At 38.1% G+C, this 27,871-nt stretch overlaps 3 protein-coding genes across 4 annotated transcripts in view; 2 read left to right on the forward strand and 1 right to left on the reverse strand.

Annotated features, from left to right (window-relative positions):
* LOC137491238 (uncharacterized) overlaps positions 1–27,871 on the forward strand; it is a 1,025,816-nt gene that overhangs the window by 723,653 nt on the left and 274,292 nt on the right. The window lies entirely within an intron of this gene.
* LOC101886704 (uncharacterized) overlaps positions 1–27,871 on the forward strand; it is an 847,011-nt gene that overhangs the window by 723,653 nt on the left and 95,487 nt on the right. The gene's annotated exons all lie outside the window — the stretch shown is intronic.
* LOC103910897 (uncharacterized) lies at positions 1,538–27,473 on the reverse strand. Of its 2 annotated transcripts, none has more exons than XM_068220487.2 (3): positions 15,356–15,395; positions 14,870–15,014; positions 1,538–7,098 (listed from the first exon to the last, which is right to left on the reverse strand). In XM_068220487.2, exons 2-3 carry the CDS (start codon positions 14,952–14,954, stop codon positions 5,894–5,896), a joined length of 1,290 nt encoding a protein of 429 aa, XP_068076588.1. In that variant the 5' UTR covers positions 14,955–15,014; positions 15,356–15,395; the 3' UTR covers positions 1,538–5,893. The 2 variants fall into 2 exon arrangements, with proteins under 2 accessions (XP_068076588.1, XP_073803766.1); XM_073947665.1 differs by lacking the exons at positions 1,538–7,098; positions 14,870–15,014; positions 15,356–15,395 and adding exons at positions 20,874–22,847; positions 26,822–26,971; positions 27,328–27,473.

The raw sequence follows: 27,871 nt of genomic DNA on the forward strand, positions 1-27,871 counted from the left end.
AGAAAATAAAATCAACCCTTTTAGACCATGCGCCATGGCGCAAAACGGATTTTTCCATCCTTAAATTAGCAAGTATGGATTCTGACACGCCCTCAAATATTTTATTGCGTTCCACTTTAACTTCTTTGATATTATTAAAAATATCTGGATATTTGCCATATTTAGTCTCTAAATCTTCAAGTTGTATATTTAGATTATTTATGTAATTCCATTTTTTTTTCTTGATCACCACATTATAAGTTTACCTCGCATAACAGCTTTAGCTGCGTCCCATCGATACTAGGTGACACCTCTGCATTATTATCATTATGTTTTAAATATTCTAATAGTTTTAACATATTCTACACACGTTAAATCATTCAAGTGATTAAGTTTAAATCGCCACAATGTCTTACTTGGTTTATTGTCCAGGTACACTCTTAAACATACTCCTGCATGGTCTGAGATGTCCCTTGTTCCAATTTTACAGTCTTTTATTTTATGTTGATCTGACCTAAACATAAAAAAAACAAAAAAACAATTCTATAATGAGACATGTGGGCAGAAGAGAAGAAAGTATATTCCTTTTTTAAGAGGGAATATGTCTCTTCATACATCTATCGAGCCTAATTATTTCATCAAATATCTTATTTGTCTAGTTTCTTGACTAATTTGCTTATTAGAAGATGAGTCCAATTTAGGCTGAAGTTGTACATTCCAGTCTCCCTCACAGATCAACGTACCTGATGTCTCCTTGGCTATAACACTAAATATTTTTTTGAGAATTGCTTTGTCTTTTTCAGGTGGTCTATATATACTAACTAATGTAACTTTGTATTGGTCGATAGTTTCTTTAATTAGGTTATATCGCCTTTCTTTATCAGTAATCTTAGAAATTAAATGGAAGTTGATTTTATTTGAGATTAATTTCATTACTCCTCAATTACAACCATTATTATATGAGGAAAAAAAAAAAAACTAAATCCCATTGTTTCTGATTTCCTATGTTCTGTATCAGAAAGATGTCTCTTGCCAGAAGATTATCTGTTGGTTTTCTCTTTTAATTTTAGCCACAGGTTTGCTTCTTTTAATAGGATTTAGTAACCCATTAATATTCAAAGTAATTACTCTATATTTCTGTTTTTGCATAATCAGATGTTTTTGCGAAGATCACTGTGATCGGAACATGAAAAACACAAACATGAATATCTTGAACCACATAAAAAACATTACGAAAAAGATCTCCAAACCTTGAAGTCTTAAATAACTTCTTAATGTGAGGGGAAAGCCTTCCTTCTTTAAAAAGCCCTTTCTCGCTGTGCCTATTGTTATTTAAATATGGTTTAGGTTATCATATATGACGTAAAAAGGAAGATTAATACCAGTGTGTATAGGAGCTCTCTTTCTCAGCTTCTTAAGCTGCCCCGAATGAGTGAAACTCTAGGTTTGGGTATCGTTTGGTTTTTCGATACCGGTGCTAAATTGATACTTTTAAAACAATACCGGTGCCAAAACGGTGCCTGAATCAACACTTTTTAGCCACAAAATGATGGTGGACGACTCTTCAAAAATATTTTATTTGACAAATGATTTTTTCAAAATAATTTTAATAGAACAATATAATTACAATTTAAAGTAAACATCAGTTAATATTGTATTACATTAATACATTTCATTTGTTGGTTAGCATGAATTTAATATTTGCATTATGAAATTACATTAGCTTACTATTTACCTATGGGGGGCGGGCAGGGGCCACATACTTTTAGGAGCACATTTTAACATATATATCACAAAATACTTAAAACATTATTGGAAGTCATTTGTTTTCATGCATCACTCTGCAGTCTTCATAAACAAGATAATTAAATAACTTAAACTCAAAATAATCTTCCTTGTTCATTTATTTGACAAGTAACGTTGTACTGGTGTAGGAGAACACATTTCTAACATTCAAGTACATCAAGGCACATTGCTGCACCTGTACACTTTAACAGGCCTACAGTTGAAGTAATTTTATTTTGCTCTCCCATTCATTTAAAATATTCTTTCTGAAAACTTTTACAGTGTTTCCTAAAACATAATTATTCTGGAGTCAAAATAAGTCCTATTTCTTATTGTTTATTTCATGAATAAAAGCTGAATGTTTTTAAATTCAAGACTGCATTTCCTAATGTTAAATTATGTACACTAGATTTCTGATTAATAATGGTCTCTGCATAGCCGAGGACTTCCTATATTAAGAGTTAAAATCGCTATTGAAAACAGAAGTCTAATATAATCAACGGTGGACATTTTGATAGTGTTTCACAACATGAACATAACTGAAGTTTAATCTTTTTATTCCCTGTGTCAATTTGGGCATCAACTTCTGACGAGTGCGGGGAACTGATGCGCGCAGCGCCGTCACAGAGATAGCATAGTGCCAAGAAAACAGAGGGAGCGAGCATAAGCGAGTGCCGGAGGGAGCTTATGCTCCCTCCGGAGATTATTCTGACTATAATCTCATGGCTCTAACTGAGACCTGGTTGAGGCCGGAGGACACTGCTACACATGCTACTCTTTCTGCTAATTTCTCTTTTTCCCACACTCCTCGTCAGACAGGGAGAGGGGGTGGGACGGGACTACTAATTTCCAAAGAATGGAAATTTACTCTGATACCGTCCCTGCCAACAATCAGCTCCTTTGAATTCCATGCAGTCACCATTATCCACCCCTTCTACATAAATGTGGTTGTCATCTACCGCCCACCAGGTAAATTAGGTCACTTCTTAGATGAACTGGATGTTCTTCTCTCATCTTTTTCTAATTTTGACACTCCCTTGTTGGTGCTGGGTGACTTCAACATTTACGTTGACAAACCGCAAGCTGCAGACTTTCAGACTCTGCTTGCCTCTTTTGACCTAAAAAGAGCACCTACTTCTGCTACCCACAAATCAGGTAATCAGCTAGACCTTATTTACACACGACACTGCTTCACTGATCAAACAATAGTAACTCCACTACAAATATCTGATCATTTCCTTCTGTCTCTCAACATCCACATTACTCCTGAGCCGCCACACACTCCAACACTGGTTACCTTTCGCAGAAACCTACGATCTCTCTCACCCAATAGACTATCCACCATTGTCTCGGACTCTCTTCCTCCATCTCGCAAACTCACTGTACTTGATTCGAACAGTGCCACTAATACACTCTGCTCCACACTAGCATCATGTCTAGACCGATTATGTCCTCTTGCATCCAGGCCAGCCCGTGCCAGTCCTCCTGCACCCTGGCTCTCGGATGCTCTCCGTGAGCATTGCTCAAAACTGCGGGCTGCAGAGAGAATTTGGCGGAAAACTAAAAATCCTGCACAGCTCTTAACATACCAAACTTCTGTCCTCTTTCTCAGCTGAGGTTACTTCTGCAAAGCAGACATATTACAGTCTGAAAATCAACAACGCCACTAATCCTCGCCTACTTTTTAAAACATTTTCCTCCCTCCTCTATCCTCCTCCTCCACACTTACTACTAATGAATTTGCTACATTCTTTTGCACCAAAACTGCAAAAATCAGTGCTCAATTTGCTGCACCTACAACAAACATGCAAGATACAACACCAACACCTCACACACTCACCTCTTTTTCCCAGCTCTCTGAGTCTGAGGTGTCTAAACTCGTGCTATCTAGCCATGCAACCACCTGTCCACTCGATCCCATTCCCTCCCATCTCTTGCAAGCCATCTCTCCTGCAGTCATACCAACACTGACTCACATAATTAACACATCTCTTGACTCTGGTTTATTCCCCACTTCGTTTAAGCAGGCTAGGGTAACCCCACTGCTAAAGAAACCCAACCTGGACCATACGCTACTTGAAAACTACAGACCAGTATCCCTGCTTCCATTCATGGCCAAGATTCTGGAGAAAGTAGTGTTCAATCAAGTTCTGGACTTTCTTACTCAAAACAATCTCATGGACAACAAGCAATCCGGCTTTAAGAAAGGCCACTCAACTGAGACTGCCCTGCTCTCGGTCGTGGAGGATCTCAGAATGGCTAAAGCAGACTCTAAATCATCAGTCCTCATCTTGCTGGACTTGTCAGCTGCTTTTGACACTGTCAACCACCAGATCCTGCTATCTACGCTCGAGTCACTGGGCGTTGCGGGCACTGTTATACAATGGTTCAGATCTTACCTCTCTGACAGGTCATTCAGGGTGTCTTGGAAGGGAGAGGTGTCCAACCTACAGCATCTAAACACTGGGGTACCTCAAGGCTCTGTTCTGGGGCCACTTCTCTTCTCCATCTACACTTCATCTCTAGGACCAGTCATCCAGAGACATGGATTCTCCTACCACTGCTATGCTGATGATACCCAGCTATACCTCTCTTTTCATCCTGATGATCCCTCGGTTCCAGCTCGCATCTCAGCCTGCCTGTTGGATATTTCACACTGGATGAAAGATCATCATCTTCAGCTGAATCTCGCAAAAACGGAAATGCTTGTAGTTTCTGCCAACTCGTCTCTACACCATAACTTTTCAATCCAGATGGATGGGGCAACCATTACTGCATCCAAAATGGTGAAAAGCCTTGGAGTAATTATTGATGACCAACTAAACTTCTCTGACCACATTTCTAGAACTGCTCGATCGTGCAGATTCGCACTCTATAACATCAGAAAGATCCGACCCTTCTTATCTGAACATGCAGCTCAACTCCTTGTTCAAGCTCTTGTTCTCTCCAAACTGGATTACTGCAACTCTCTACTAGCTGGGCTTCCAGCTAACTCTATCAAGCCTCTACAACTGCTCTAGAATGCAGCAGCACGAGTTGTCTTCAATAAACCTAAACGAGCATGTCACTCCGCTGCTAGTCTGTTTGCACTGGCTGCCAGTTGCTGCTCGCATCAAATTCAAAGCTCTGATGTTTGCCTACAAAGTGACCTCTGGCCTTGCTCCTTCTTATCTGCTCTCACTTCTGCAGATCTATGTGCCCTCCAGAAACTTGCATTCTGTGAATGAACGTCGCCTCGTGGTTCCATCCCAAAGAGGGAAGAAATCACTTTCACGAACGCTCACGCTCAATCTGCCCAGTTGGTGGAATGAACTCCCTAACTGCATCAGAACAGCAGAGTCACTCACTACTTTCAAGAAACGACTAAAAACTCAACTATTTAGTCTCCACTTCACCTCCTAATCTGCAGTTGCCTCTTTGAATATCACACTAACTGTACAAAAATAAAAAAAAATAAAAAATACTAATACCATTAATACTTCCCTTCTTAGACTTTACAGACCTGAAACTTGCCTATAGCACTTATTCATTGTTGCTCTTAGTTGTGTAAAATGCTTCCTTGTCCTCATTTGTAAGTCGCTTTGGATAAAAGCGTCTGCTAAATGACTAAATGTAAATGTAGCTAAAGCACGCAAGAGAGGCTCTGCCTTTGAGCCCCCAAATGTGTCATTAAGTTTGACATGTTTCCCCCTTACACACACTTTTTGTAAAGACAGTTGCTGTGTAAGAATCCTTGCTTGTAAAATACGCTTTAGAATGCTTAGTTTAAGCAAATTGGATGAACGTGATCATGCATGTTGATCTGAAGAGTGTCGCTCTCGCTCACCGAAAACCACTGGTTCCAGGCTAAATGCTCTGTACTCTGAACGTTGCGTGCATCTGTTCCCTAGCGACAATAACAATTGCCTGATATCGCCTGTCGGTATTCCTCAAAGTTGTTTAGAATTAAATGTTTAGTGATGCTGTGACGCAACGCCTATATGTGCCTTTTTTCATGCACCCCTCACGTCCATCCCGCAGCACCGAAATTCAAACGCTGATTTAATACCGGTACATACCAGTTACCAAGGTACCGGTGCTATAATGGCACCGGGTTTCGGTACCCAACACTAGTACACACTGATCATGTCTACAGTTTATCTCCAGTGTGAATCCTCTGATGTTTTTTCAGGGTTCCTGTGTGAGTAAACCTCTTACTGCAGTGTGAACACTTGTACGGTTTATCTCCAGTGTGAATCCTCTCATGTGTTTTCAGGGTTCCTAATTGAGTAAACCTCTTACTGCAGTGTGAACACTTGTACGGTTTTTCTCCAGTGTGAATCCTCTGGTGCCGTTTCAATTCTGCAGCTGTAATAAAAGTCTTCTCACACTCCAAGCACACATACTCTTTTACACTAGTGTGAATCTTCATGTGGTTTTTAAGGTATGATGATTGGCTAAAACTCTTCCCACATTGAGTGCAAGTGAATGGTTTCTTTCCAGTGTGGATCATGATGTGTTGATTAAGGGATGATGATTGGCTGAAACTCTTCCCACACTGAGTGCAAGTGAATGGTTTTTCTCCGGTATGGATCCTCATGTGTTTATTAAGGGATGATGAGCAGTTAAAACTCTTCCCACACTGAGTGCATGTGAATGGTTTCTCTCCAGTGTGGATCATGATGTGTTGATTAAGGTGTGATGAGTTGATGAAACTCTTCCCACACTGAGGGCATGTGAATGGTTTCTCTCCAGTGTGGATCCTCATGTGTTGATTAAGGGATGATGAGTGGCTGAAACTCTTCCCACACTGAGTGCAAGTGAATGGTTTTTCTCCGGTATGGATCCTCATGTGTTTATTAAGGGATGATGAGCAGTTAAAACTCTTCCCACACTGAGTGCATGTGAATGGTTTTTCTCCGGTGTGGATCTTCATGTGTCTATAAAGCGACGATGATTTGCTAAAACTCTTCCCACACTGAGGGCATGTTAATGGTTTCTCTCCAGTGTGGATCCTCATGTGTAGATTAAGGAATGATGAGTGGTTGAAACTCTTCCCACAATGAGTGCAAGTGAATGGTTTTTCTCCGGTGTGGATCTTCATGTGTCTATAAAGCGATGATGATTTGCTAAAACTCTTCCCACACTGAGTGCATGTAAATGGTTTCTCTCCAGTGTGGATCCTCATGTGAGTCTTTAATTTGCTTTTGCTTGCCAAACTCTTGTCACACGGAGTGCAGGTAAAACAACTCTTGTCTCTCACTTTTAACACACAATCAGTCTCTAAATGAGTTTTGTCCTCAATTTTGACATGATGTTCTTCCTCTTTACTCTCCTCGTAGTCTTTAATTAGGTCTGAAATAAAAATAAGTTCACTTTTTAGTAAATCATTAAAACTCAGTGAAAAGGAAGTGAAAACATTGGCTACACAAATCTTAATTTTGATGCACATTAAATGTAAAGACATAGCAGATCATATTTAGATTGATCTTGTCATATTTACCTCCTGGAGTCCATTACACAGATACACATTTAAGCAGATTCTTATATGATTATTCCCAGATTAATTTTGGTTATATTGATGAGACAAAAATTTGAAAGCTGTAAATGGCCAGTTTATATTTGTATATATTCGTAATCACAACAAAACAGTTTGTTTTTGTAAAACTTGTAAAGCAGATATGGAATGCTTTTTCAGTCTGTGCCTGACTGGTAAACCTGTTAAAAAAACAGCTGAATCTCTGCTAATATTTGCCTCATAGACATATATGACATGTATAATATCTGCATAAAGCTTTAAATCTGCACCTTTAAATGAGAAATGTTCTAGAGGTATGTAATCTGTAACAAATGCAATGCAGAAATCTAACACTTAACTGTTTCAGATCATCAAACAAATGTAAATATTAGTCAAAGATAACACAATTAAACACATTGTGCAGTTTTTAAATCAAGGTTTTTATTCTTAAATTGAAGACAAAATACTGAACTACACTGACTTGTGTGAAAAAAAAATTCCCATTAGAACAATTTTAATTTATCACACCTGCTTCAAGCTCTCTAGCCACACCCAGACCTGAATACTACCACACACGTTCGCAATCAAGAAATCACCAAAATAGGACCTGTCTGACAAAGTGAAGTAGACCAAAAAAAGCCTCAAAGCTAGACATCATGCCAAAATCTAAAGACCTTTAAACACAAATGAGAAAGAAAATACTTGTGTCACGAGTTAAAAAAAGAGTGAGCTCAAATGCAAGTCTTTATTGAGAAGCGAGTCTTGGAAAAAGCAAAAGTCAAAGTAAACACCCGGTCGGGTGAGCGCTGAGGAAGTGCCGTAGGAAAAAACAACCAGACACTCACTCACTGGTGGTCTTGGAAACATACAGGGTGAGTAACAAAATAATATGCACAGAAATGATCGATAACATACTGACAAACATGAAGGGGAATGATGTGGTATAAACAGAAAAAAAGGCAAACGAGAGCTCCTGTGACTGCATATAAAACCAGATGACAAGAGATAATCTGTAATACAGATCAAAGCCCTTTTCACACAGTTATACCGGTAAATATGCGGAAAATTTCCGGAACGACTTTACCGGTATATTCAAAAAAGTGCTGTTCACACAGGCGAGGACGTTACGGAAAATTTCCAGAAAAGACCTTTCACAAATCCATTCCAAAATACCGGTAAATTCTGACATCATTTACCACAAATGAGCCTTAAACGGCTGCGCTTGTATTTGTAAACATTTGACTACATTACAAACTCTGTGGATGATCAGTGTTGTGAACAACTTCGAAGAAAACATATGGAGGATCACTTTGGCATGTCGAGATGTTCATAATATGTGCGTGTGCTGGCGCTCACAGGCTGTTTCACAGGCACACGCTAAGCGTGAAGGTAAACAAACGGCGGCTTACCATAAGCATCTCATCGATGATTATTTACACAGTTGGCATTAACAAGAACATATAAACATTATCTGACTAACTTCTAGCAGCTAAATGCGTCTGGGAAAATATTCAAAGGCTTTTATTCTCATAAACCGCACGGACTAAACGCGTCTGACTGTTCTGATTGGCTCAAGCAGACGTCTCACATCAGCACGTTCTAGACGTGCACGCGCTCTTTCCGGCAATCTTCCTTCTGCATTCACACAGCGTAGCATTCCGGCAAATTACCGGTAATGTTACAACTTCTCTTTCCGGAAAATAGCCAGAACGAATTTACCGGTATTTTCAAAAAGGACCTGTTCACACATACAACCTTTCCGGGAAATTGCCGGTAATTTTCCGGAAAGGTCTGCATGTGTGAAAGGGGCTCAAGAGAAGAGAGCAAAAGTTTAAGGTATCAAAGGAGGATGTCACATCAAAGATTCAAGTGTTACCACTCAGTGGGTTATGTCACAAGACTCGCGTCACTTTATTGTGGCTTTGAGGCTCAATGGGATTCTAATTACTGGCCAAAGTTATATAAAATCACACTTTATTACAATATATATGTAGAATATAAATAATTATAATATGTATTATATAATATTAAATTAAATTACATGGGGGCCATGGGGGGTGGTTCGTTTGAACAACCCGAAACCCCCTGGCTACGGGCATGGCACAGTGATCTGTGTCATTACAATGGCTTTTCCCACAGCTGGTTGAGAACACGAGAGTTCGGTTTGAGTTCAGTGTAGTGCATACATTTTCATTGTTTTCACTGTAAAATCCTCACTGCGTGTGCAGATTTAGGAGACATTTATGCAGAATGCATCTTTGCACCTAAAAACGTCAAACGCAGCACCAAGAACAGATTAAAACAGTTGTTATGTGAACTTGAAGTAAAAAAGTCTGCAATGCTAGCCCCGCCTTTGTGCTCTACTTATTGGCTCACTGCTCTACAACTGAATGTAAATGATTGGTTAATATCAGCTGTCAATCACTCAGTCAATGCCTTCTGCCTTCAGATGATAGGAGCTACAACTGCGAAAATGTGAAGCGCTGAAGATGAAAGAATGAAAATAACAGACATTTACCTAAAGTTATTAATAACGGCGCATCTGTTTAGTGATCATGTGCTGAATGTTAATCCACCATTTACACTTTTCCAAGAGTGGATAAAAGACTTCTAGTGGCTTCAAGTCTGCAGGTAACAGTGTTTGGCACTGAATTTACACATTTAAGCGCAAGAGGTATTGTATAATCCTTTATTTAATCCTCACGATGCTGTCAGCCGTGCAAGCAGCAGCTATATGTAACATTTAACACAGCTCACAAAAAGACTGTTATTGCTATTACGATGACATGCAAATAATAAGTTATATATCAATATAAATGTGGGGCAGGGCGATGGATCGTGATGCCGGCTAAGCATCGTGAAGTTTGTTGGCCATCAGCGATGGACAATGTCATGTAAAAAAATAATACAATTGATCAGCTACAATCTGCATTACATTCTGCAAGCGGAATGACTCCTTGAGGATCTCCACATAAGATCACGCCAGATTCATTATGAACATGGTGAATGAGCTGGCAGGTTATTGTGTTACTAACTGAAAAAATCCTCAGCAGCTGGTGTTATAGCAGCAGTTAGTAAGGATGATGGCAGTATTATTACTGATAAACAGGGTATTAGTGATCAATTTAAAAAACTTCTATAAAACTCTTTACAACTCTGAGGTAAACTAAATTGAATGTATTGAGAGCTTTTTTAATTATTAAGAATTACCATCCCTCTGTGATTTAGATCAGTTGACAAAAGAAGGAATTTTAACGTTTGTCCTTTTCTTTTTGAATGTGTCACAGAATGTGTCCCGCGTTTGTCAGCTTCTCACAGGACCGGGTTTCCAAAGCTTGTCAATAATCAATCGCATGTTATTATTATCAGCTCAAGAAGTTTGTTATTTCAAATAGAGACGCGTGGCGAGCGTAAGGAAGAAAGCGAAACCACTCGGGCTTCAGACCGGCTCGTAAAAAACTACGCTGCACAGGGTAAATCTGCTCTTCTCCATGGCTTTGTGGCGGTTTATCAAGACGACGACAGGGTTTGTTTGAGCCTCTCGTAATCTCTCGCTGTGTATTTCAAACATGGCGGGTCCTTTGTTAAGATTCTGGCTTGTGTCTACGAATGATGTATCTCTGTAAACCAATAGCGTTCAGCTGCACGTCTAGCTCTGCCATTTAGGGCCTACTCACACTATGCCATCCGTACCATGCCCAGGCCCGTTTCCCGGATCGTTTGAGAAGTGTGAGTGCGGTGAATCGGGCTCAAGCACGGTTCACTTGGCCGGCCCTGGCCCGGTTGGAAGAGGTGTGCCCTAGCGCGGTTCACTTGGGCTTTGGCACGGTACGCTTGTGTGTGAGTGCAAAACGCGCCAAAGCCCGAAACTGAAAGCGAGACGTGACTTTTAAGGGGCTGTTACACATGGATTTATTAATCATTCTTACTGTTCAGTGAACGCAAACTGCCGTAGTTTATTACAGACGAGAACTCCTCGAAGCACGACAGCTGCGTGGCTTCAGCAGACCTCCTCATTCCTGCAGCACGAGAGCTTTATGATTGTTTATGAGCGCCAAAAGTGGCGAATCTGTTTGGCGAAATATCTGACTGCGTGTCACAGCATCCCTAAGGACTGTTTGGCGAAATATTCGACTGCATGTCACTGCATATCAAACGACTGAAACGATATAACTAGAGAAATCTCCACTGTGCTGTTGAGTGAGAGAGCGCTTCTCACTGAACAGCGCAGCAGCGATGACGTAAGTGTGCAGAGGCCTGTTTGTGGTGTGAGTGCGGGCCGTCGGGGGAGACGGGAGGGGGACAAGCGCTTTGGCCCGGTTCGAGGCAGCTGTATCTAGTGTGAGTACGGCCTTAGTGTTTGGGACCTTTTCGAAAGGGTGCCAAAAAAGTGGTATGGTATGGTTTGGTTCGATACGCCTTTTGACAGTGGAAATGGCCATAAAAGTGTACCAAACCGAACCACTCAGTGAAAACGGGACATAAAAGCTTGATTAGCTAGTCCAGGTGTGTCTGATTGGGGTTGGAACTAAACTTTGCAGAACACTGGCCCTCCAGGACCAAGTTTGCACATGCCTGCTCTAGAGGAACGAGACAGGGCTGCCCTCTGTCCCCTCTGCTCTTTGACATTGTCATCAAACCTCCTGCAAACAAATTAAGGAACTCAGATGGCTAGCAAGGAATTTTCAGAGAGGGACAAGAACATAAGTTTCTGCTATATGCAGATGATCTACTTTTTTCTGTCAATTCCAGATACATGCATTCCAAAAGCTCTTACAATCATTTCAGAATTTGCAAATGTTTCTTGAGACAAAGTCAATCTAGCAAAAAATCTCCTTTTCCCTTTCAATGATAGAGCACAGCAAATGTCTACCCAAACCTTTCCATTTTAAGCAAGTCCTGATAAATTTGTATATCTTGGTGTGAGTGTGACACGTAAATATAAGGATTTGTTTAATAATAATTTTTAAATGACGTTAGACAAAGTCAAACGAGACATGACGCACTGGTCAACCTTTCCTTTATCTTTGGCTGGGAAGATCAATTCCATTAAACTGATAATACTACCAAGATTTCTGTTTCTATTTCAGACTGTGTCTGTTTGTATTGCCAAGATTATAGATTTCAGCAGTCCAATTTTGGTTTAGGAAGGGAGTTAACTGTGTTAAAGACCTGTTCAAAGATGGCATATTTATCTCATTTAACAGTTAAGAACAGACATTGAGATTCCCCAGTCTAATTCTTTTAGGTACCCTCAGGTCCATAGTTTCATTAAAAAACACTTCTGTCCTTCACTGAACCAACCAGAAGCATGCTGGATAGATGAATTGGTAAATATGGACCCATATCAAAGGGGTATGATTTCCATGTTATATGAAGTGATCCAAAGAACTGCCCTCTCCTTCCCTAAACCATATAAATCAGAAATGGGAAGACGAACTGGGACTAGAAATATCAGATACAGCCTGGAAATATGCCATAGAACTGGTACACTCATCTTCTGTATGTGACTCAGATTCATCTTGTCCCAGATGTGGTTTGGAACGAGCAGATCAGTCATATGTTCTGGGGATGCCCTAAATTACATAGATTTTGGGCCAATATTTTTAGACAATTTTCATCTAAATGTAATAAAGATATGGATCCTAATCATTTGACCTCAAATTTTGGTACAGTGACAGAAGAAATGTACCTGTCAGCTAATCACATAGAAATCATGTGAAATGTGAATTAAATTTAATTACAAAACTAACCCTAACCCTAACGAGCAAACGAGTGAAAACGAGGAGTGAAAAATCGCACGTCTCCCTCCCGGTCCTCAAATAAGTTGCACACCTTTCTCACCCCCGGATCCCTTCTCGCTCTTCAGACACATCACACACTGTCTGCATTAGTTTCAAAAACAGATTTCTTAACGATTTAAAACGGCATCTTTGGATATCTTTTTTGCTGAAGATACTGTTGTCCTGAAAAACTTAAAACAAAACATTTAAAAAAAACTTACATATACCAAAGGAATGGTACAGCAGAACATTTTGGCAGTTTTAAAAAATCAACTTTTTTCTAACCGCAGTATACCTTGTAAACTGTTGTCGTCACATGCCTAAGCAGCAGAACCATGTTTTTAGGATCTAAAAATTATTATTATTTTTTTTAAGTCTCAAGCAAAAAGGATTTGAATGTCGCCGCCTGCTGGTACATGAAGAATTTGGTCAATACTGAAGAATTTTACACTCAAATGTTTGCATTTTATCAGCATGCTGTAATCCATTACTTAAGCAGAAAAAGTCATTTTTAGACTAGTTTGTTGGTCAGTTGTAGTCAGTGCAATGCTAAACGTTATTGTTTCACTATAATTTGTTCATTTTGTTTCACATCGTTCCACAGCAACATCATATAGTTAAGAATACTGTACAATGTTTTAGAACAATTTATTATTTTAGTGTCCATTTCATTCATCAAGTTTAAAATTGGGGGCATCCATGTTTTTTTGACATACTTTAAACAAGAGTTTCTGCAGGTTTCACCAAGTTAAATTTAAGAATTTTAAAGATTTTTTAAGACCATTATGACTGAAATTTTAGACTCATAAAGGGCTAAAGGGTAAGGAATTTTTCAAATGGCTAAGATGAAAAGATTTTATTTTGCCCGATGAAAAAATATCATAATTTAATTATACAATAATAAATAATATTTTTAAAAATTATATTTTAGATATTTTTTAGCAAAAGATTTAAAATTCTGTGTAGCAACAAGTAAGCTTTACTTGTATCCATACACTTTTTTTCCTAAGTAAACTTTCTTTAAAATTAATAAATAAATAAATGAACAAATGCTTTAAACGTTTTAAAACCTATAATAAACAAAATATATGCACAACAATCTGTCTAGGTCGATGTCCTCAGCAGTAATGGAGCACGTTTAAACAAATGTTAGTGTAAGTAAATATTTAAACCATTATGATAAATAGAGTTAAAATGACCTTTTTGAATGAAAAGTTTTATTGAGATGGGTTGTTGGTGATTGTAGATTGAAAATTTAGATTTTGGAATTTAAGGCACCGCAGAAACCCTGTTTAAAAGCAACAGCCCCGGTAATTAGCTATTATAATAATGATGTAATTCTAACTCAGATACTATCTGTGAGAACTAGTAACAACTACTAGAAACAAGTTTAAACCCATAAAGAAGTTGATGAAAAAATTGTGATCAACGTGACATATGCAAATGAAAAGTAAAAGTCAACACTATCACCGTAATAGCAGATATCTTCTATGAGAATACTGTAGGTCAAATATCGTCAGCTCATTTGAACTTTAATTTATTGTTTTTGTTTATTTTATATAGCACCAGTGCTCAAGGACGCTTTACCAACAGCAGGAGAACAAGAAAAACAATAACCTTAAAAAGGTAGAGAAAATGGGAGACTAATAATACATTAAAATAATGACAAAAGACACGAGAGCAAGTGACAAAAGAAACTCATTCCTGTCTTTCAATGAGTGCTTTTGTGCGTTTAGGAGAACTAGGCAGCACACTCAGGGCTGCAAGATGGATTTAATTTAGTAGCCTGTTCTTAATATTAAAATATATCAGTATGAAAACCAACCTGTTTGTTCCTGCAGATCTTCCTGTTTGACTGTGAATGTCTCTTCAATCTTTACATCTTCACTCTCCTCTTTAATAAACGCCATCTTTATAACAGTGTGGAGATCAGTCGCTTCAGCAGGAGTTTTTCTCTCTGTGTTTGGACTCTTAATCCAGTTCAAAATGAACAAAACAATGAACAGAAACAAAATAATTTCTCTTCAACACTTGCTTCAATGGTTTCTTTATTTGAGAGTAATTAACAAAAAGAAATCAGGTGAAACATTTAATTAAAACACTTATTATACACTTTTCTGTTGTTTTATTCAAACAACAGCCTTCAGTTACTGAGAATAAAATAGTACTACTAAAATACTAAAATAGTTGTATAAAGGGTTAAAATAATATTTCCAACAACAGGAACATAATATAGCATCGTATAAAAAACTTAAAATTTTAGAACTTTAACTTTAAATCAGTTTATATCTGTAAACGTTTTAAAACAAACCTTTCTCCAGTTGAATCACAGCGACGAAGCGGCGCTGCCTGATGACGTCACGCGCCACGGCAAAATAAAAGTCTTTTTTGTTTAACTTTTTTTGCCACAATCTGTTGCAGTCATGACTTATTGATACATTTCTCCCATGGTTTTCACTTTACACTTTGTCTGCTCTCTCTCTCTCACAAACCTTAAATCTAAACATTTTCTTAACTTTTTTTAATCCACTTTATAATGACTTGTATGTCTACAACAAATTACTTTCCTATTAATATCTGAGTCCAAATCTCATCCTCATAATTATGACCTCTTCTATTTCTACAACTTCATAGGCCTATATAGGGTTTCTTTTTTCACATGAATTGTTGTCTCTTATTATCTGTGTTCCACGTTTCCTGCCATTCTTTAGCAATATCTTTAGTAATATTTAATTTACCTTTACTTACATAAGCATTAAAAGGGGTAGTTCACATAAAAATTACAATTCTGTCATTTACTCATCCTCTACTAATTTCAAAACTGTTTCTGCTGAATGCAAATAAAGAGAATACAGGGGCAAAAAACAGCCACTGTATGGTTCAACAGTTCCTATGGACTTGGGGGAAACCAGAGCACCTGGAGGAAACTCATGCGAACATGGGGAGAACACACAAACAAAAATGTCAACTGACCCAGCTGAGACTCAAACAAACGACCTTCTTACTGTGAGGCGATCAGTGCTACCTACTGCACCACTGTGATGCCTCACATGTATAATTATTTGAGGTATTAAACTGGTATTGGATAAGAACTTCGCTTACAAATAGTTGTTATTTTTAAAATGTGTGAAAAGACACCTATCACTTCCTTGTTTTTACATTTCTCTCTTATTTTCTCAAATTTATCTTTTCCCATCAGTCCCCTTGCATTAAGACAGTTTAAAACCATTAAAAAAAATGAAATTAAAAACCTACACATCCTCATTGTCCTTCATCTCCTTTCAACGCTTTCAACCAAAAACTCCTTCTGTTAAAAGAGACAAAGATTAAAAGCATTTTAAAATAGATAAAATATTTAAAAAACATCATTTTTCTTCATCTTCTTCCAGTCACCTGAACACTTCATACCTATTTACATATTTAGCTCTGTTCTTTGTTAAAACTTTTTTCTTTGCCATGTCCAAGTTTGGTTTTACCTTCCTAAGTTCTTCTTCTTAAAAATCCTCTTTCCACTTTGTTCTTATCCACATTTTCCATCCTTGTTTCTTCATCCTTTGCCATTCCTTCAGCTTGACCAGTCTTTCTTAGTTCCTCTTTTTCCACAGGGCTTAAAAAAGTTTTAAAACTGTCCCATATTTCCATTTGTGACCACTGTTCATCTTGTCCTGATAACTGTACTTCATTCTCTTCATTTTCGTTTTTTCCTCCCTTTTTGTTCATCTTGTCCTGGGGTCCATTGTTCGTATGTGGATAACTCAGTTAACAGGATTTGGTTAGTGATGATTTCACACGATCCAGGATCGTTTAGTTCTTCCAAACTCTTCTGAGAGTTGTTGTCCGCAATAGTTCTGGTAGCTCAAATCTGCTAAGGAACAGGCTAATTTCATATATACAGGATTAGATCAGGTCAGTTCAAGGCTTGAAAAATGATGGAGGTTAGAAGGGAAATAGAATTAAGGAGGGTTAAGAGTGGAAGGGATGACTGGATGAGTAGGGCTGGAGTTTTCACTGGAATGTGGAGCTGGAGGCCAAGGGAAGGGAATGGGAAGTCAGAGAGTGGTGTCATCCGGTGAATTGTCGATGTTTTGGAATGTTATGGTAGGTGCAGTTTGTCTTTTTCCGTGGAATTGGTTTTTATTGCTTTTCTTAGTTGCTTTCTTTGATGGTCCGGGGAGATTTCGTGCATGCGGGGCTGTGGTGGGCTGAGGATAGGGGGTGTGGCGGGAGCGAGCGGTGGGCTGAGGATAGGGGGTGTGGCGGGAGCGAGCGGTGGGCTGAGGATAGGGGGTGTGGCGAGAGCAAGCGGTTCTGCTGTCCTGAGAGGGTGGAATTGGTGACGAGATGGATTCATAGAATTTTAGTAGTTCCATTTTATTGCAGCGGCTGCGGATAGAGATTCCAGCATTTATGAGGGTCTGGTGGAGTTCGGTCACTGTCATCTTATTGGAAGTGAGGGATGATGATCTTGCGGAGGCGTATGAAGAAGCTGGTGAAGGTGGGTGGCGATTTGGAGTGACAGAAGATGGGGATTGTGTCCTTGCGGACGTAGAGCGGATAGGCCTTCAGCCTCTTATTGGAGCCTCGGTCTCAAGTCTGCTTCCAGGCTGAGCTTGGTGTTGTTGAGCCAGGGCTGGTGTTTCAGGGAGAGCGGAGATTTTGTCTCCGTCCATGTTGCTGTCGATGATGTGAGAGTAGATTTGATGCTGCTGTTTTGTTATTTCCGCTGTTATTGTATTGCTGCTGTTGTTGTTGATTTGTTGTAGTCAGATGATGTTTTTAGAATTGTTGATGGGTTGTAGAGAGATGTTGAATTTTAGAAGCTTGTGATGGAGCTGGCGCAGTCCTGTCAAGAGCTTTCTTCGGAAAATGAAGATAAGGGAGTCATTTTTTGCCAGGCTTCTTATAGTGAGTTTGGATAAATCTGATTGGCTAACTAATGATTGTAGATGAGAGACCATCTGCAGTCAATCATATTACGTGCTTCTCTCGAAATTAGTTTGTGAAACTTCACTAAATGTAGGCTGCCATTCAGACTTAATTGTTGATTTCAAGAATACAATTGTTGATTTCAACAACTAAATTGCTACTAGTAAAAATTGGTTTGTCCTCCACACACTTCTCAACTGTTAAATCCTCTCTTCCCTCACACACATTTCTCACTTCTTGATGTAAATAGTGCAGCAGAAACACTCTGTTCTACTTTAATATCCTGCCTGAGTGAGATCTGTCCTGTTGCCACCAGACCAATGCACCCTACTCCCTCTAACCCCTGGCTGTCAGATGGTCTGGGAGAATGGTTAGTGTTGGGGTTAGGGCATGTTCTGAGATAACATTGAACAGCACCCAGGGCAACAGAGAGATCATGGCACAAATCAAAATCCTCCACTGACCTTAGCAAGTACCAAACCCAGCTGGCATCATTAACCTCCCAACTCCATTCGGCCAAATTCCCATACTACCATTACAAAATTAACACCACTTCAGACATCCGCAAACTATTCAGGGCATTTTATACCCTGCTCTGTCCACCTCCACCAACTCCCTATCAGCTGGACTCCTTCTTTACACACACAAAAAAAAAAAAATTAAATTAGAAGTCTACTTAAGCAGATGTAACGGAGGCCAGCTAGTGAACTGCTTACTCATCTGCATACATCACCTTCCCTTTAACTCCACACATTCAATACAATTTCTCAATCAAGCTGGGATCATCCACCATTACTCCATGTAGTTCGGTAAGAAACCTTAGGGTGATACTGGATGATCAGTTTTCCTTCAAAGAGGACATTGCTAACACAGCTCCATCGTGCAGAGCTGCACTTTTCAACATCAGAAAAATCAGACACCTCTTAACAGATCATGCAGCACAAATTTTAGTGCAAACTCTTGTCATTTCAAGGCTGGACCCCGACAGTTCTCTTCTAGCTGGATTCCCATCCTGCACCCTTAATCCTCTACAGATGCTCCAGAACACCGCAGCTCATATGGTCTTCAATGAGAGCCAACTCCTCTCTTTATGTCTCTGCATTGGTTACCACTCGAGGCTCATATCAAGTTTAAATCACTGGCACTGCACCCTTTTACCTCCACCTACTGCTGAAGGTCTACATCTTCTCTAGAAGCCTCTAATCTGAGAGTGAGCGCAGGCTATAAATCACTTTCCAAAACCTTTTCATTGACTGTTTCATGCTAGAGCAATGTCTTCTTGTAACATTTTGTGTACAATAGAAACAAACTTACAAGATATTTTACTACATGAAATTCCCAAGCAGTCTGTTAATGACTTACACTGAGAATAATGGTATGGAGTGTGGGCCCGCCCTCCATGGCAACTGCTCATTGGAAGACAGTGCCATTGGGATGGAGCAAACCAGATTACTTAAAAACTGCAACAGTAAAACTTTGCTTTTTGCATTAGCTCACTCATGCTCGCTGCTACTCTCTGCCCCCTCTCGCCTTGCTTTCGGACACTGCACAGCCACTTAAACGGTCGCAAAAACTTTCCATGCAACCTCTTAAAGTTTAGGAACCGCCGAAACTGCAAAAAAAAAAAAAACTTATGCAAACCGACTCTCAGCAGAGTCTGTCATCCCAGTAACCCGGACAACTTCCACTCACTCACAAGCTAGTGAATCCCAAGGCCTTCACTGAAGCTGAGTCACTAATCCATCAGGAACGGCGTGTTTTGTCGAGGGCAGTCGGTGTAAGAAACTCAAACAAATGTTGTCTCTTGCTGATGTGGTGCAAATTGATCTTAAGCAGTTAAATCAAATCTTTGCTTTTGTGGTTTCTCATAAGGTTTCTCATAAGTGATTCTAAGATATAGTAAAAAGAGATAAAATAATTTGGGACGGTTGTCAATTCATTTTGCACAATCACCAGAATTGAGAATCACTGCTCTGAGGTACTCAAAATAACAAACTATCATACTCAAAATGAAATGCCTTCCTAAAGTTACTTCTCTACTTCAGTATATCCCTGTAAATATTTTTTTTACAATATTTAAAAGAGTTTGATAATTTAGTCAATTAATTTCTCCGGAACAATAAGCATCCTAGGTTGCCTAGGAGAACATTGCAGCAGCCAGTTGATAAAAAGGGTTGGGGCATCCTGGCAATTATTTTATTATTACACCTTCAGGCCGAGACATCTCACTCACTAGTCTATGCTTCCAGAGATAGCTCCATCTCGGTTTATGGTTGAACAAGCCATCCTACTTTCCCTTCCACCACTGCAATATCTATCCATCCATCTATTTATTTATTATTATTATTATTATTGTAAATGTGACATTTTTGAGGCTGATCTCAAAAATATAATAATTTTTACTGACAGAATTTTAGGTGCAGGCTAGGACTGTCTCTGCCATTTGCAAGTAATGTTGTCCTTTTGGCTTCATAGGACATGGACCCTCAACATGCAGTGGGCGATTTGCTGCTGAGTGTGACTTAGCAGGGAAAGAAACAGCACCTGTATGTCAGAAACCATGGTGCTTGATAAAAAAGGTGTCCATCTCCAGATTAGAGGAGAATCCTTACCTCAAATGAAGTTCAAGTATCTGGGTTTTTTTTTTCATGAGGAATGAAATGTGAGATTTAAAGATGAATCAGTGCAGCGGCAGCAGTAATGCAGTTGATTTGATTGTCTGTTGTGTTGATGGAGCTGAGTAGAAAGGCAATGTTCTCAGTTTACTGCTCAATCTAGGTTCCTACTCTTACCTATGGGTATGACTGAAAGGACAAGATCTCGGACACAACTGGACACGTTTTACAAAAAAGTGTTATGCTTGTTTGAGTTGCAGCATAAAAGAGAGATGAGCCAACAAAATAGCCTGAATGCAAATTATTTATTATAAAATGTAACTCGTAGAACAATTAATTAAAGCAACCAACAAATGTCTACGGATAATAATGAAGATAAAGAACATAGGATATAAATCACAACAACACATAAGGTTAAAGGGTCAATGAGATGGCAGGTCTTGACATGATGACTCCGGAGTAGCCACAACGACCTGGAGTAGCTAGCATAACAACTTTTATTTATCCATTAATGAGTAATGCAGGCATCCAATCAGGATTTACCACATACTCCAATCTGGAGTTTTGGGATCATCACAGTATATAAATGTTGTAAGACTGAATACCTGTTGCTCTGCCTAAATCATAAAATATTCATCAAGTTCGTATTCTACTCAAAAAAAGTAAATCTAGTGAACTAGAAAAAATCTTGAACCTAAAAGTAAAGAAACTTTACTAATAAAAGATGCAACACAGGACAAATGAATGGACTTTTCCAGTCATGTTTCTCATTTAGGGAGTCAGACAGAGAGCATCATCCAAAACAACACTAGCTACATAAATACACTGGAGAGTGGAGTACAGATGCATCCAATCTTCTTCTGTTTTCAGATGTGTTAACTGATTAAACCTCTTGTCACAGTGTGAACACTTGTACGGTCTCTCCAGTGTGAATCATCTAGAGCAGTTTTAATTTGAGCTGTAAGAAAAGTCTTCTCACACTTAAGCACATATACTCTATCACACCAGTGTGGATCTTCATGCGTTCATTAAGGTTTGCTGATCTGTTGAAACTCTTTCCACATTGGGTGCATGTGAATGGTTTCTCTCCAGTGTGGGTCTTTATATGTTTAAGGTCTGATAAGTTGCTGAAACTCATCCCACACTAGAGTTTGAGCATGCAAAATTCTGTTGTACAACGCTGTGAAAAGGGGTGGGATTAAACAACATGATTAGACATAAATGGTTTATCTCCGGTGTGTCTCATCATGTGTCGATTAAGGGATGATGAGTGGCTGAAACTCCTCCCACACTGAGTGCATGTGAATGGTTTCTCTCCAGTGTGGATCCTCATGTGTAAATTAAGGTGTGATAAGAAGTTAAAACTCTTCCCACACTGAGTGCAAGTAAATGGTTTCTCTCCAGTGTGGTTTATCATATGTAGATTAAGGTTTGATGATTGGCTGAAACTCTTCCCACACTGAGTGCATGTAAATGGTTTCTCTCCAGAGTGGATTCTCGTGTGTTGATTAAGGTGTGGTTTGCAGTTAAAACTCTTTCCACACTGAGTGCAAGTAAATGGTTTCTCTCCAGTGTGGATCTTCATGTGTTGATTAAGAGAGGATGATTGCCTAAAACTCTTCCCACACTGAGTGCATGTGAATGGTTTTTCTCCAGTGTGGATTCTCATGTGTTGATTAAGGGAGGTTGATTGGCTAAAACTCTTCCCACACTGAGTGCATGTGAATGGTTTCTCTCCAGTGTGGATCTTCATGTGTTTATTAAGGAGTGATAAGCTGTTAAAACTCTTCCCACACTGAGAGCATGTGAATGGTTTTTCTCCAGTGTGGATCCTCATGTGTTGATTAAGGGATGATGAGTGGCTGAAACTCTTCCCACACTGGGTACATTGGAATGGTTTCTCTCCAGTGTGGATCCTCATGTGTAGATTAAGGTTTGATGATTGGCTGAAACTCTTCCCACACTGAGTGCATTTGAAGGATTTCTCTCCAGTGTGGATCCTCATGTGTTGATTAAGGTGTGATGAGCAGTTAAAAGTCTTCCCACACTGAGTGCAAGTAAATGGTTTCTCTCCAGTGTGGCTCATCATGTGTAGATTAAGGGATGACGATTGGCTGAAACTCTTTCCACACTGAGTGCAGGTGCAGGTGAAACAATTCTCGTCTCTCCTTTTCAAAATACCAGCAGTCTGTAAATGAGCTTTTTCCTCATTTTTGACATGATGTTCCTCCTCTTTACTCACCTTATTCTCTTCAATTGGGTCTGAAATAAATAAATAAAACATTAGTTTTCATTAAGTCTTAAATACTCTCATTAAAAAATGAAAAGTGAAAAGACACTGGAAACATTGGCTACACACACTGTAATTTTGATGCACATTAAATGTAAAATATAAAAGATCATGTTTTGTTCGGCCCATTAACATGTACACATTTAAGCAGGTTTAATTAATCTTTATTTATCTAGTGCTTTTACAATGTAAATTGTGTCAAAGCCGCTTAACATAGAAGTTATAGTAAATTGAAACCATGTCAGTCCAGTTTTCAGAGTTCCTTACATAATTGATCATAAAAGTCATTTTGGTCATTGATAAGACACAGATTTGAAAGCTGTAAATGGCCTATTTTTATTCCTATATATTCACAATAACAAAATCTTTTTTGTAAAATTTGTAAAGCAGACAGGAAAAACTTGTTCATTCTTTGCCTGAGTGGTAAATGCATCAGAAAAAATGTTCTGGGGTAAAAGCTGAACAAACAGCTGAATATTTGCCTCCTCGCAGACATGAGACATACCTGTAGAGCATCTGCATAAAGGCTGAAATGTGCACCTTTCCCTTTGTGTGCTGTTGGGTCTTTTTCATCAATTCTGGGGTGATTTTGAGGCTTAGTTTGGAAAAAAACTTTCTCTGTTTAAGCAAATGAACTGATATTTAGGAACATCTTGTTTTGACATATTCTGGGAAAATGCTTTGGGAAAAAAAAAAAAAACAATACACTCTGGGCAAATTTACTCTTTTCATTATATTCATGGCTGTTTTTTCTCTATTGGCCTCTATTATTAAAACATTTTTTTGATTGCAAAGCCATGACAGCATATAATCATGCATTTATGATTGTTGGTATTTCCTGTGACGACAGTCAACATTGTTTAATTTGTCTCCACCCATGGGACGGCTAAAAGGAAATGGGTAAGAGTATAAAAGAAGAGGAGAGTTGAAGAGGCCAGCATTATGTGGTGTGCGGAAGAAAGAGAAGTTGACTGAACTGTTGCATTGTGGGGACAAGTAGAGCTGGGGTGGCCGGCCGGTCAGAATCGGCAGGCTAGCGCAGAAGCTCAATTGAATATACTGGGGTAAAATAAATGCTGATATTACAGAGACATGGCGGGGAAAAATGTAATGTAATGAAGTGCTTCTTGTACAATCTGAGACCCACTTTATATCAGATATCACTCGAGCAGTGGAGATTGCTGATTTCTAAAAAAAGCAGACCTTAAACACGCAAATTTTTGCTTTGGCATACCGGAAGCGCTTAACCCAGGTTACTGGCAAATTAAAAGTCCTATTAGCATGCTTCGGCATATACCCTATTATTGCACAGCCAATTTACACAAACTGACTATAGAAACACTATTCTGGTTTTCCAACATCTGAAGATGTACCTGAAATGTACCTGTTTAATTACAGAAATCCTTGCCTATTAGTCTTTATTGGCCAGACGCCTGAGTCTTCTCAGGTGAAAAAAACAAACCTGCCATCCCACAAACATTGAATATTAGAATTGTTTTCACATCTTTAACTCGAGGACCTTAAGTACACCATCTGAGGCTCTGCAAAAAGTTTTATGAGGTTTGGCAGCCTTTCCTATCCCACATTGAACGCTCAGGGGTTATTATATCCTATGTGAGAGTTTATACCTAATTTCTTAATTTGTTTTATCTGTTTTATTTATTTATTTGACTTATTTATTTTTCTCTTTCTCCCTTTTTCTTTATGGGTGTAAGTATTTCTGTATCTTTGTACCGTTTTAATTTTTTGTTCAATACGTGTGTTGTGGAAAAATTTAAGACTTTTGAAAAATAAATAAAAATATTTGAATAATAAGAATGTAAGCAGTACTAAAACATAGTTTTTAGAACTAGTAATAATCCCATGAATCTAGTTACAGTGCATGTCCCTGTCAAAGGTCTGTGAATTTAAGCTTATTATTCACTAAAGAAGGACAAGCCATTCTCGTAAGTGACTTTGTTCTTTGTGTGACTGAAATGTAAGCAATAGCTGTGTTTCCACCCAAAATGCAAATTAAATTTATTTGCAAAACTGGAATATCACATAAAAGATGTGCGAATAAAGCAGCGTTTCCATCCGATGAATCAAAGAGAACAAAATCGTCACTTCCTAATTAACTGGCGCCAAATATCAACAGTAAAAACAGAACTCACAGTGGTAGAAGACGCTACATAAATCTTTTTTGTACTTAATAAATGACTTTCACCTCAGAGGATAATGCCGACACACAATGAACACGTGGTGACGTTTGAAGCCATGAGACGTTTGAAAAACGTTGAGGTGGTATACCTTGAAAAGGGGTATCGTCCCATGCCTAAGCAGCATAACACTTTTAAGATCTAAAAATTAATTATTTAAAAAAAAGTCTCAAGCAAAAATATTCCAATAGCGCCGCCTGCTGGTACATGAAGAATATGGTTAATACTGATGAACTTCACACTCAAATGTTTGCATATCATCACCATGCTGATTTTCTTCATTTCTTAAGCAGTAAAAGATATTTTTAAACTAGCTTGTTGGCCAGTTGTAGTCAGTGCAATGCTAAACATTATCTTTTAGTCTCATGTCATCCCAACATCATCATATAGTTTAGAACACTGTACAATGTTTTATAATAATTAATTGTTTTAGTGTCCATTTCATTCAGCATATTTCAAATTAAGGGCATCCACGTTTTCTGACATACTTTTAATCGAGGTTTCTGCAGGTTTCACCAAGTTAAATTTAAGATGTTTTAAGAGATATTTAACACCATTATAAATGAAATTTTAGACTATGGAATTTTTCAAATGCCCCAGATGAAAAAGATTTGTATTTGTCCTCTCAAAAAAATAGTATAATTTAATGCATTTAATAATATAATAATTGAATAATAATAATATTTAAATATTTTTTATATTTCTTAGCAAAAGATCTTAAATTTTGTGTAAAAACAAGAGAGCTCTACTTGTATCCACACACGTTTTTCTAAAATAAACTTTCTTTAAAATAAAAAACAAACAAGCAAATGTTTTTAAAGTTTTAAAACTATAATAAACTAAATCTATGCGCAACAATCTGTCCAGGTCGATGTCCCCAGCAGTAAATCCATGGAGCACGTTTAAACAAATGTTATTGTAAGCAAAATAATTAAACTATTATAATAAATAGAGTTAAAATGACCTTTTTGAATAAAAAGTTTAACATTTATTGAGATAAATTGTTGGTGATTGTATGGGTTTTGGCCAGATTGGGTAACAAAACATGAACAAACAAAAATAAAGACTTAAAGACTAAAAAAGATTTAAGACCTACAACACAACATTTCAGTAAATTTAAGACTTTTTAAGGCCTAAAATTTTAGATTTTGAAATTTAAGACATTTTAAGACACTGCAGGTTTCAAATAGGGAATAGCCCTGGTAATTAGTTAATATAATTATGATGTCATTCTAACTCAGTTACTATCTGTGAGAACTAGTAACAACTACTAGAAACAACTTTAAACCCATAAAAAAGTTGATTAAAAAAAGGGAATTGTGATCAACGTGACATATGCAAATGGGAAGTACTAAGCCAACACTATCACTGTAATAGCAGATATCTTTTATGAGAATAGAATAGGTCAAATATTGTCAGCTCAGACAAACTTTTTAAATTGATTGTTTTTTATTTATTTTATATAGCGCCAGTGCTCATGGACGCTTTACAAACAGTAGGAGAACAAGAAATGCAATAACCTTAAGAAGGTAGAGAAAATGGGAGACTATTAAAACAGAAAAAGAATGACACGAGAACAAGTATGAAAGAAACTCATTCCTATCTTTAAATAAGTGCTTATGTGCATTTAGGAGAACTAGGCAGCACACCCAGGGCTGCAAGATGGATTTAATTTAGTATTCTTATTATTAAAATATAACTGAATGAGGATCAAATGACTGAGTTGGTTTTTGAGAATGAAAACCAACCTGTTAGTTCCTGCAGATCTTCCTGTTTGACTGTGAATGTTTCTTCAATCTTCACATCTTCACTCTCCTCTTTAATAAGCGCCATCTTTATAACAGTGTGGAGATCAGTCGCTTCAGCAGGAGATTTCCTCTGTGTTTGGACACTTTATTCTGTTTAAAATGAACAAAACAATGAACAGAAACAAACTTATCTTTAACATTTGCTTTGACAGTTTCTTTATATGAGAGTAATTAACAAAAACAAATCAGGTAAGTCTGAGCAAGAAACAATAGCCACAAATGAGCTGATTAAAACTAGTGACGTTACTACATGTCAGGATAAAAACAATATTTATAACCAAATAAACAAACAAACAAAAAACTGAATAGTTGTAAAGAAGCTTTTAAAAATGACTGAAGAACTTAATACAACGTTGAACTATGCATCCACACATGTTTAGATTTTACATTTTGTAATGTTAGCATTCAGATATTATTTGAGTGTAAATTCAAAATGTGCAACTTACCTTTTCTGTCTTCAATTAAGAAGTGGGATAAAAAAGGCCTCAGTTGGTTTTTCTTTGTAGGTTGTTGTTGTTAATAATCCCAATGTAGGAATCTACAATCGTAGTTTGTCCTCCAAAGTTGTTCTCTTACAGCTAAATCAGATAATGAAGCATCCGTTAGAAACACAGAATATATAGATGCAACCCTGCTGAGCTACTGGATCTGGAATGTGATTGGATAAGACTCAATTGGCCCCCATTAAAGCTGGTATAAAGATGCAAATGAGCAGTGGGGAGCAGTGAAGACTCAAGACACATAGAGTGGGGGATGGGAAGTTCAGCAGCTTTACAAACCAGTTTTACAGAGAAATAATGATGTATTGGGAAAATAAGTTGACTTTAGCCATCATCATTTGTTTTGTTGCTGTTGTTTTATAGGACTATTGATGGAAGCTTTTTTATTTTGGCTGCTGCATTTTGTAGTTAATGGTGATACACCTATGTTGAGGTATTTTGATTTGAAACACATTTTAATTGTTTTTTTTTTCCCAAGCTGGTTTTTATT

Source organism: Danio rerio, chromosome 4 (assembly GCF_049306965.1).
Source record: "Danio rerio strain Tuebingen ecotype United States chromosome 4, GRCz12tu, whole genome shotgun sequence".
Classification (NCBI taxonomy): Eukaryota; Metazoa; Chordata; class Actinopteri; order Cypriniformes; family Danionidae; genus Danio; species Danio rerio.